This window comes from Hypanus sabinus, chromosome 5, assembly GCF_030144855.1.
Source record: "Hypanus sabinus isolate sHypSab1 chromosome 5, sHypSab1.hap1, whole genome shotgun sequence".
NCBI classification, from domain to species: Eukaryota; Metazoa; Chordata; class Chondrichthyes; order Myliobatiformes; family Dasyatidae; genus Hypanus; species Hypanus sabinus.
The window spans coordinates 43,365,958-43,378,360 of NC_082710.1; the positions used below are offsets into that span (position 1 = coordinate 43,365,958).

The 12,403-nt window shown below is 41.4% G+C and overlaps 1 protein-coding gene across 1 annotated transcript in view; it reads left to right on the plus strand.

The window, feature by feature from the left end:
* Nucleotides 1-12,403, plus strand: part of dapk1 (death-associated protein kinase 1) — a 188,008-nt gene that overhangs the window by 116,442 nt on the left and 59,163 nt on the right. Inside the window, exons 16-18 of the mRNA XM_059969851.1 lie at nt 873-1,070; nt 3,913-4,110; nt 5,539-5,637. Of these exons, the coding sequence (XP_059825834.1) occupies nt 873-1,070; nt 3,913-4,110; nt 5,539-5,637 (495 nt within the window). The remainder of the gene's footprint in view (nt 1-872; nt 1,071-3,912; nt 4,111-5,538; nt 5,638-12,403) is intronic.

Consider the following 12,403-nt stretch of genomic DNA (forward strand, 5'->3'; position numbering starts at 1 on the left):
TGAAAGTCATTCAGAGAAGGCACATCAAACCCAACCCCCTGCCCCGCACAAAAAGAATGGCATCCCAAGCATCAACACCCCCCCCCCACCAAAACCCCTGCTCCAGCACAAAATTGGAAGAACATCAACCCCCCCCCCCAGAAAACAACCACTCCCCCACACAACGGAACAAGAACATCGATGCTGAGAAAGAGCCCCTCCCCTGCACAAAAAAACTAACAGAACATAAGCCCCCCCCCCAAACATTCTCCTCTTGCACAACAAAACAAAAGGAACGGGCGATTCAAAAAAAAATTTATTTGAATATAAAAAACATACACAAATACCGTCAATGGAAACAGCATTGTTCTGGGGCCAAAATACAAAACACGTTACCGACCGACATAACCAGCGCAAGGCACATGTAACACATAAAATACAGTCACACACACAAAAAATGTCCAAGTCCCTAAGTTTATGAATGTCGCAGCACTCGGCAATCGAACACAATACAACCTTTTTTCAGCCGAATGAACACTGGGGGAGGGGGCAGCATCCACTCCAACAGGGACCCTGCACCACACCCACTCCAGTGGAACACCCAACTCTGACACCTCCCCCTGGGTGGCTGCAAACAGGCGACCCCATGGCCTGAGGCTCAGTCCTTACTACGATCGAGGCCAAGCAGTTTCCCTGCAGTCCTCTCGCACCCCTCTCCAGTAAACCAACAGATCCCACACCACCAATGTCAACAGGGTCTTGCGATCACAGGAACAGCAACTGAGATGATCACTTGCCGTTCTACCTTTTAATACTTGCTTGTAGTGGTACCTAATTTATTCACTATTACTAAAATTTAATTTTAATTCGCCTTGTTTTTTTCCTTGTACCAGGAACAAGAAACGCCATTGCATTGTGCAGCATGGCATGGTTACTACGCAGTGGCCAAAGCACTCTGTGAAGCTGACTGCGATGTTCACATTAAAAACAAAGAAGGGGAGACGCCTCTCTTGACTGCATCTGCAAGAGGCTATGTAGATATTGTGGAATGTCTGCTGGAACATTGTGCAGACATGGATGAAATTGACACGGTCAGTTTTGAGCACATGATTTGATTATTGTATGATATGCTACTTCTTAATGTTACCAGTCCTTAGAAGGTGATTGGTTTTACCTTCCACACTGTGGTTAGAGTGTTTTCCTTTGCGCTAGCTATGGAGCAACTTGATTAGAATCATAGTTGCGTGTTATTATTTTAACAGTAACAGTGACGGTAACAGTGCAATATTTTTTGCTACTAACCAATGTCACAATCCTTGTATGTTCTTGCAACAGCATTTTTTTATAGTAATGTTCGTGCTGTTCCCACATGGAGCACATGTTTATCAGTGATTCACTTCTCCTTACTCTGAAAACCATTTCGTGGCAACAGACCCTTCCTTCCCAGATTGCTGTAATCATGTGATGAGCAATCGGAATGCTTCTTTCAGTAACGTTGCTGTGAAGATGAGCACTTCCTCTCAGGACACTCACTGAGTTGTGCTCATTGGAGGCCGATGACTGCGCACCAGCATCTCGTGATAATGTGACTGAATCTGGTTCTCATCCTGGCTTCAGAAACATAAATATACAAATTCAGTTAGGCTGGGAAGAGGACACGTTTCGGAATAGCACATGAATGTTAAGTTCACACAATCCAGAGTAAATTAATGCCATTGTAAGGACATATTTTAATTAAGGTTTTTGCTGATACCTCTAAAGATATACAAATACCTCTGTATAATGAATGAAAGTGAGCGCATTTTCTTGAAGTACAAAAATGCAAGTAAAGCCATTATGGAAGTAGGATTTTTTTTGTTGTTGGCAGACCCCACGTTCAATATTACTGCAACTTTTAACTTTTGCACACACAGGTGCAGACCAACAATTCTACTTTGCGTAGTGGCTAACAATTTGCACAATTTGAAAAATCGTCTTTATCAAATTGGCACATTGCAGCTGTCAAATCTTCACTATCAAACCACTAAGAACCAAGAATATATAAATCTTCAAATGGAGAAAATAATATCATCTTTATCTCATTTCTAGTTGCTGCAGTGAATAGTCAAGAGGCACAGAAGCATGCCCTTTGGCCCATCTTCTCCATGCTAACGAAGAAGCCTACTAGAGCTGGTCCCATTTGCCTCCAATATCCTCCTAAATATTTCCTATCCATTTATCTGTCCAAATGACTTTTTTTGAAATATAGCGTGGAACAGGCCCTTCTGACCTACCAAGCTGCACCATCCAACAACCCACTGATTTAACCCGAGCCTAATCACATGGCAACTTACAATGACGAACTAACCCACTAACTGATACGACTTTGGACTGTGGGAGGAAACCCACACACACACAGGAAGGAACATACAAACTTGCTTACAGGGGACGCCAGAATTGAGCTGTATTAGCACTGTGATAACTGCTGTGTTACCATGGCACCCTAAATGTTTAAAATCTTTTAATTGTACCCACCTTCACAGCTTCCTCTGGCAGTACATTCCTTATAGCCACCACTCTGTCTGAACCATGTAGTCTGGGAAAATATTTGTTGTAGTCCTGGGAAAGATTACTTGAAATTGTAATTTTAGGAACTCAGCAGGTCAGGCAACATCTATGGAAATGAATAAATAGTCAGCATTCCCAAGGTGAGACCTCTCATCATTTATGCAAATAAATCATTACTTTCCAGTTGGGTATGTAAGTTTAAGTAGTTAATGACGCTAAGATTCACACATTCTCCCACGTGGGGAACAACAAATGGTCACAGAATATCTTGTACTCTGGTGCAAAATCATCAGGGTTTCCTTCTCCTGATAGCAGAATTCGCACCAGATAACCAGAGATTGACTTGTGCTTGAGGAACCTTGGCCATGGTTTAATACAGGGTTTCCAACCTGGGGTCCACAGACCCCTTGCTTAATGGTATCAGTCCATGGCATAAAAGAGGTTGGGAACCCCTGGCTTAATAACAAAGAACTCTTAAGTAGAGATAGGACAAAGAGTTAGTTGGATAGAAATGAACAATTAAGCTAATTGGGAAGAGAAACTGATGTACGCTTCCTCCCATAGTCCAAGCAGTTGTGTCCTGCAGTTACCCTAGAAGGCAATAGGACAGAGTTCAACAGATAGTTAAGTTATGCTGCTAATTTTGTAGGGTTTCAACATTACACGAAGCATGTTTGCAAAGATCACCTTACTTCTGCAAATAACTGTGGTACAGTATATAATATTAATGTCCAAGTCTTTAGGAAATGACCCTCAGTTAAATTATTTGCCTATTTAATACTTACTGGGAAGTTCCTGTTGCTCCTTTCATTTGCAGTTGCAGTGGTCTGAGTGTTCTTGGGACCATGAGATGGTCAAAGTTCTGGTGTAGTAGTAACAATTGCTTGACAGTTGGAGTTGGTGATTTCAGAGTCAGGCAGGACAATGATGCATTTTTAAATTTAAGCTAATCCTCCCCCCACTCGTTTTTTTTAAAAGAACAACAGGAAATGTATTTCTAGGTCTGTTATGTCACTTTTTATATTAAGTTTATATCATATAGTGTCAAACTAGCTTCTGCCTAATGTTTTGTGGACAGAATTGGAGCATATGCACTGCAGGCGTTATCTCTTTGGTCAAAAGGGTCATCATTTGAGGGTTAAATTAAGTTTCTCATCTTATGACTAGGGATTGCAGATAATTCTAAGTGAAACAGCCTGTCTGCTACTCTATGCGAGAAGTGAAGAATTTGTCAAAATGTGTCCTTTAACAACTGTGAAGCTCATACCATGCACATTGAAGGGCTCCAGTACCTGGTTTGGTTCGCTCCAAGAAAATCAAGCAGCAGTTTCTAACTTTTGTGTTCTTTGGCTGAACTTTAAAAGGCTTATTTTTTTTAATTTTCAGGATGGTCACACAGCACTGCACCTTGCAGTACGAAGATGCCAGATAGAAGTGGTGAAGTACCTACTAAGTCAAGGGTGTTATGTAGACGTGCAAGATCTGCATGGCAATTCAGCTTTGCACATAGCCTGCAAAGATGGCAACATAGCTATTGTTATGGCTCTTAATGATGCAAACTGCAACCTTGATATAACTAATAAGGTAATCTCATTATCAGTAAGTTTATTTGTTTAAATTTTTTAACCTTGAGCACTGTTGCTTCCTCTGGTATCTGTTAAGGATCCATCATTGCTGCCTTCCTTCCCACTCCTTTTGCAAAATCATCCAGAAAATGAATAAGTTCTATATGGATGGAAACCATTTTAAAGCTCTAGCTTGCCACCAGGGTCTCTCTACCTGGTCCGTCATACTCCTGTCTGTCTTACCATACTAGATGAGCAGAAATGTTCTCCAAATGAAGACATTGTCTTCAATCCCTTCCTATAAATTTCATTCACACTATGCCAACTATACCCTTTTGTCTAATTGAATCAGATTTAATCATACTTATGAGCAGATTTGGTCATATTTAAATATGGTCCATCAGTGTATCTCACACTCTTAGCATTATCTAACTCCCATCACTTCCACAGATCATCAGCTGTTGAAATCTTTCTACTTGTCTATGGTTAGCTCTTAGCATAGTCACATCACCGTTCTAACTATTCTTCCATTTTTTCACTCTTCATAAACTGAATTTTGCTGCTCGTGTATTAATACAAAGTCCTCTGTATCGATCAATCAGGAGAGGAAAGTGGAAAGGTAAAAATCAGCCCTCCTTCCTGCCTGAGGAATGGAGATCAACTGCAGCCAATCATTTCTGATCTTTGGGATAAGAGGTGTGTCAGCCATTTGTGTGTTTCCCTTTTCAGGCCGAATCAAAGTCAAAGTAGTGAAGTAAAAATTCATTGTCAGAGTGCCTACATATAACCCTGAGATTCTTTTTCCTGCTGACATACTCAGCAATCTACAGAACAGGATCAATGAAAGAGCAAACTATGCAAATAAAAATATAAATAAATAGCAATAGATAATGAGAGCATCAAATAATCCCAAGATAAAGAGTCTTAAAGTGAGATTATTGATTATGTGACTATCTCAATAGATGAGTGTAGTTATCCTTTGTTCAAAAGTCTGATGGTTGAGGGATAGAAACTGTTCTTGAACCTGGTGGTGTGAGTTCTGAGGAATTTGCACCTTCTACCTGATGGCAGCAGGGAGAAGAGAGCGTGGTCTGGGTGGTGAGGATCTTTGATGGATGCTGCTTTTCTACAACAGTGTTTTGTGTAGATGTGCTCAATGGTTGGCAGGGATTTACCCATGTTGTACTGGGCCAGATCCATCGCCTTTTGTAGGCTTTTCCGCTCAGAGGTATTGGTGTTCCCATACCAGGCCGTAATGCAGCCAGTCAAGACACTTTCCACTGCAAATCAGTAGAAGTTTGTCAAGGCTTTTGATAACATGCAGAATCTCCGCAGACTCCTGAGGAAATAGAGGTGCTCTTACGTGGTTACATTGTAGAAATTGTTTTTCATTCTTTTTCAATATCTCTGGCTTTCCTGCATTAATTGTGTTTGCTTCTCCACATAGTATGGAAGAACACCTTTGCACCTAGCTGCTAACGCAGGGAGTCTTGAAGTTGTCCGCCACCTCTGTCTTGCTGGAGTTAATGTGGAAGCTGTGAGTTTGGTAAGTTGGTCAAATGATCATTTCTTTTTCTTGAAGCTCTGATAACTCAATTCAATTCAATTAGCTTTCAACAGTCTCACCTCAAATAAATTATCTTAAAATTGGTGAGATGGCAATGATATTGGAACTATAGTCAATGTTTCCAAAGAAATTTCAGAATTGACTCCAATAACTGATGGAGGAAAGCAAGATACTAATTTAGTTTACATTTAGACTGATAGGGCAAGCTGATTTCAACTTCTGTCTATTCAGTGGGAAACAAAGCTAGTGAGTGCATTGTCCCAGTCTATTTGATGCAACACCTAAATCGTGCAAATCATGCAAACATGGATTCCACTGCAGCAGCAGTCTGCAATCTCTATCACTAACTCTTCACTAAGCCAACGGTAGGGCCAGTGTAGCCATCTAAACTGTTTTGTCTCTAAATAGAGAAATGAATCTGAAGCTTCATTATTTTTGTTTGTTCTTCTCCCCCAGTCTAATTAAGAGTGTTGCAAATTGGGTCCTTCCTGGTAGATCAAACAATTCAATGAAGGTTAGAGATTTAGAACAATGTTTAACCAGTGAATTATTATTGATTTAACTTATTTATTGTCACCTTCATTGCTTGTATGTCAGTTAGAGTGGAAGCATGTTGCATGGTCCATACAGCCCTCTGTACATGCTCCATAGATGTTCTGCAAAAAAAAATTCTAGTTCTTGCTGGTTTACCAAGTTATAAATCTTTTGATGTACAAATGGTATATAAGTGTTAATTAGTTTAATAATTTCCACATTTTAATATATACTGTATTTCAAAATCCATTACATGCACTCCTGTCACAATGTAAGTTCCTCGCTCCTCTGAAAGCAATTAATATTGGAATTGGTTTATTACTGTCACACGTACCAAGATACCAATCTTGTCTTGCATAGAATTGTGTAAGTTGATAGAGTGGTTGAGAAGGCATATGGTGTATTGACCTTCATTCTTCAAGGGATTGAGTTCAAGAGCCATAAGGTAATGTTGCAGCTGTATAAAACTGATTAGACTTCTTCTCTAATGCTTCACATCCTTCCTAGAATGAGGTGATCAGTTTTCGGTATAGGAAGGATGTGGAAGCGTTATAGAGAGTGTGGAGGGAATTTATCAAGATGCTGCCTGGATTAAAGAACACGCCTTATGAGGAAAGGTTGAGCAGGGCTAGGCTTTTCTCTTTTCAGCAAAGCAGGCTGGAAGGTGACTTGGTAGAAGTGTAAAAGATTATAACAGGCTTAGATAGAGTGGACAGCCAGTACATTTATTTTTCCCCAGGACGGCAGTGCCTAAAACCAGAGGACATCGTTTTAAAGTGAGTGGGGGAATGTTTAGAGGAGATGTCAGAGGTAGGCTTTACACATCAAGCGTGACGAGTGCCTGGAATGCATGGCCAGGGGTTGGTGGTAGAGGCCGGAACAATAGGGATATTTAAGAGACTCTCAGGCACGTGGATAAAAAAAGTGGAGAGTTATGGGTTGTGTGGAATGATTGTGGTTTATATCAGTCGACGCAGCAATTGTGTTTGGGCAAGACCACTGTTGACATGTGGGAGTTTAAAGACAAACTGTACACAGTAGTGAACAGGGAGTTTCCAGTAATAAGGAAGGAGAAGGGTGACAAGGTAAGTGTCCTTGAACATCGAGAGGTGGTGAATTCAGTCAAGAAGAAAAAGAAAATGTATGCAAGGTTTAGGACGTTCAAATCAAACAGCACTTGGAGGTTATAAAGAAGACAGGGAAAAAAATCATAAGGAAATAGAAAGGACCATGAAAAATCCTTGGTCAGTAAGATTAAAGAAAATTCCAAGGCATTCTACACATATAAACAGCAAGAGGATAACTAGCAAACCTGTAGGACCACTGAAGTATAAAGGAGGGAACATGTACTTAGAGGCAGAGGAAGTCAGTGAGTTTCTAAATGAGTACTTTGCATCAGTATTTACCAAGGAGAAAGACCTGGAGAATAGGGAGGTCAGTGTGGGGCATGCTAATTTGTTAGGACATTTTGAGATAGAGGAGGAGGTAGTGTGGGGTCTCTTAAAGAACATTAAGATGGATTAGTGTTTGGGGCCTGATGGGATATACCCAGGTTGAGGTAGGCAAGTGAGGAGTTTGCTGGAGATTTGACCAATATCATCATGTCCTTTGCAGCTAAAGACAAGTGGACTGGCAAGTAGTTAATGTTAATATTGTTAACGCTCCATTATTTAAGCAGGCAAATGGGTATAATCCTGGAAACCATGGTCTGGTGAATTTCACATCATTGGTAGGGAAGTTACTGGAGAGAATTCTTAGGGAGCGAATTTATGAGCATTTGGAAAACCATAGCTTAATTAGGGGCAGTCAGCATGTCATTGTATAGTGCAAGTTGCATCCTAGATTGAGTTTTTCAAGAAGATGGCAAAGGTAATTAATGAAGGGAGAGCTATGGATGTTGTCTACACGGATGTTTTTAAAGTGTTTGACAACATCCCTCAAGGGAGGCTCATCCAGAAAGATACATGGGGTCCACTATGAATTGTCTGTTTGAATTCAGAATTGCCTTTCCCATAGAATACAGAGGATAGTGGTTAATGTACTTATGCTGGCTGGATATCTGAGATGAGTGGTGTTCTGCAAAAATTCATACTGGGATTTCTGTTTGTTAATGTTATGTTGAAAAAAGTGGGTGTCAGGGTTGGTAAATTCACAGATGATACAAAAATTGGTGGTGTGAATAGACTACAAAATTGTCAAAGAGTACAGCAGGATAGTTGTAGATATGGGTAGAGATGTTTCAGATGGAGGTTTAACCTGGCCAAACGGGAGATGTTCATTTGAGAGCTCAAACGTAAATGGACATTACACTGTTAATGGCAAGATGTTGATGTGCAGAGTGACCTTGGGTCTCCTGAAAGTGACTCTACAGGTTAATAGGTTGGTAAAGAGAGCACATGGCATGCTTGCTTTTATTAGTCGAGGAGAACTGAGTTTAAGAGACTGAAAGTTAATGTTGTAGCTTTATAAAAAGCTGGTTAGGCTGCTTCTGGAGTATTGCATTCAATTCGAGTCACCCCATTATAGGAAGGGCGCTGATGCCTGAGGGTGCGGGAGAGATTTACTAGCTTGCTGCCTGGATTACAGGGCAAGTGCTGTAAGGAGAGGTCAGACACACTTAGGTTGTTTTCTCTGAAGGAGCCTGAGGGGAGATATGATAGAGGTTTATAAGATTATGAGAGAGGCAGATAAAGTGGGCAGCCCGGATATTTTTCCCAGGGTTAACATCTCTAATAGCAGAGAACGTTGACAGTCCGAGAGGGGAAGTGCAGGACAAATTGTTTATTTACACAGAGTGGTGGGTGCTTGGAATGCACTGCCTGGTGTGGTAGTGGAGGCAGGTATGATAGGGGTGTTCAAGGGGCGTTTAGATAGTCGCATGAATGTGCTGGAATTAGGAAGATATGGGCATTGTGTAGACAGAAGGGATTAGTTTATTAGTCATTTGAGTACTGGTTTAGTTCAGCCTTAACATCGTGGACCAAAGGGTCTGTTCCTGTGTGGTACAGTTCGATGTTCTAGGCATTGGTATTTCTGGTATGTAAACAAGAGAAAAACTGCAGGTTCTGGAGCAACACACACAAAATGCTGAGGAACTCAGCAGACCAGGCAACATCTATGGAAAAAAAGTACAGTCAACATTTCGAGCCAAAACCCTTCGGCAGGACTGAAGAAAAAAAACGGAGGAGTAGATTTGAAAGATCGGGGATGGGGGAGGGAGAGGGAAACTCCAGATGCTGGGTGAAATTTGGAGAGGGAGGGATGAAGCAAAGAGCTGGGAAGTTGATTGGTGAAAGAACAGAAGGCCATTGAAGAAAGAAGAAGGGGGGGGGAGGACCAGCGGGAGGCGATGGGCAGTCAAGGGGGACAGCATGAGAGAGGGACAAGGGGATAAGAAAGGGGAAGGGGGGAGAGGCATTACTGGAAGTTTGAGACATCAGTGTTCATGCCATCAGGTAGGGGGCTAACCAAACAGAATAAAAGATGTTGTTCCTCCAACCTAAGTGTGGCCTTATCACGACAGTGGAGGAGGCCGTGGATGGTTATATCAGAATGGGAATGGGAAGTGCAGTTAAAATAGGGGGCCACTGGGAGATCCCGCTTGTTCTGGCGGACAGAGCGTAGATGCTTGGTGAAGTGGTCTTCCAATCTTCGTCCCGTCTCACCGATATACAAGAGGCCACACCAGGAGCCATTTTGTAACCCATTTTGAGAACTGGATAAAGTTTAGAAAGACCTAGAATGATAAAATAAGACAGGAAAGCAGAATGCAAAATGATTAAATGACTTTCAAGTTACTGATGCATATGTGGCTTGAGCAATTCTAATTTGAGCAAGGAGGAGTGTTTCAGATTCCTGGAACAATTGGAACCGGTTCTGGGGAAGGTAGGACCAATTATAAACCGGATGGTCTACATATGGACAGGGCCTGGATCAATGTCCTAGGGGGATCATTTGCTAGTGCTAATGTAGCAGGGAAATGGGAATCTGGGCAGAAAGGCAGAGGGAAACAGTGCAGGGCAAAAGCAAAAGTTAGAAAAGAAAGAGTGGAGTATAGAAAAGTCATCTGCAAAAGACACAGATGCTTTCTATGAAGTTCTTGGAGCAAAAGGACAAAGAGTGTAAGGGCACTTGATCTGAATGCCCATAGTATTCGAAATGGGGGTAATCACTTGCAGCGCAAATCAGTACAAAGGGGTACGAGTTAGTGGCCATGAATGAAACATGGTTGCAGGTTCGACATGATTGGAAATTAAATAAAGAAGGGTATCAGGTAATATGGAAAGGTAGGCAGGAAGGTAAGTGGGGGGGTGTGGCGCTCCCTAATTATGAGTTCAAAGCGATAGTGAGAGACGATATATGATCTAAGCAGCAGAATGTTGACTCCATTTGAGTAGAGATTAGGAATAGTAAAGGGAAAAAAATCTATAGGCCATCAAATAATAACAATAAACCAAGAAATATTTGATGTGTGTAAGAACGGAACAGCAGTTGTCATGGAGGGTTTTAACTTGTACATAGATTCAGTGAGCCAATTTGGCCCTAGCAGTCTTGAGGAGAGCTTCATGGAATCCATGCAGAATAGCTTTTTTAAGCAGCATATGAGTAAACCTGCGAGGGAAAAATGCTATCTCAGATTTGGTATTTAATGATCTTGCAGTTAGGGATCCATTCATAAAGAGTGATCACAGTATGACGGAAGTTCTCATACAAATGGTACATTAGGTCAATCTAAAACCAATGCGTTACAGGTTTCCTCCACCATCCGAAGGTAGAGCATTCCTATGAAATGGCTCATAAGCCGGAATCTCAGAAAGTGAAGAAGTAATTACCATTTATTTATATAGGAAAAATTTGTGAGCGTTCGCAGATCCAAAAAATAACCTACCAAATTATGCAAATAACACATAAAACTTAAAATAAGAGTAACATATAGTAAAAGCAGGAATGATCTGATAAATACACAGCCTATATAAAGTAGAAATACTTTTCTGCAATCATTGCAGCACTGTCCACCATAGCGAAAATCTCAGCAGAAACACTCCGCGCAAGGATCTCAGCAGAAACACTCCGCGCAAGGATCTCAGCAGAAACACTCTCTCCCGTAACCTTTAAGCTATGAAGCAGCCAAATCATACCAAACAACAGATCATACCAGATAACACACAAAAATACACAGCCTATATAAAGTAGAAATAATGTATGTACAGTGTCGTATCACTTACCGGAATCAGGAAGACAGTGAGCACACTGATGATGGTGTGTTAGGCTGAGTCGTCGGAGGTTGGGGTGGTGGGAGACTGGGGTGTCATCTCATCGTCGTCTGTTTCCATCGCGGCAGGCAGGTCAGCTTCTTCTATGTCTGCCTGCCTCGATGTCAAAGGTCGAGGTTTGTTGTCTGCTGTGACTGATGTGGAAGGCTTGAAAAATGACAGTATGCTTGACTGCTTAGCCTCGCGCATTTTTCTATCATATAGTTCTTTGTAAGCACTCAAACCATCCTGAAAATATGCCCTAAACTTACATACCCTTTCAAAATTAAAGCCTTACTTTTCTGCAATCATTGCAGCGTTGTCAATCACAGCGAAAATCTCACGCAGTTGCTTCATGTTCAGTTCCTGATGACTTCATTTTCGGTCCATTCGCTACTGCGTTTGGTTTCGATTGTTATCCTTTCCTCTTCCAATTGCATCAGCTCTTCATCTATCAGTTCTTGGTCATGGGATGCCAAAACCTCTTCAATATCATCTTCGTCAACTTCCACAAACCAAACTCACTATGTCCTTATTTCATTCACCACGATCAAAACGCTTAATTATGTCTAGTTTTACGCTAAGTGTAACACCCTTACGAGCTCTTTTAGGCTTTTCTGATACCTTAGAACTCATCTTGCTAACGGATGAACAAAAATAAATCAACATAAAGCACAGATGCTCACAGGCTTGTGTTTAAGCAATGCCGGCTAGAATGCAGTTCCGGGGCAGGAGCTCGGCTGCTCAGGGTGAGTGCTGCCTTTTTTTTGTAACAGTGAAAACACCTGTTAGCAAAAACAGGTAACTAATGTAGGTCTTTTGTAATAGCGAGGTGTCGTAAAGCAAACGTTGGAAAAACGGGGGACACCTGTATACCTGAGCAAGGGAGACTACAACAGAATGAAGGAGGAGCTGGTTATCATAGACTGGGAACACAGGCTATATGGTGGGCAGTTGAG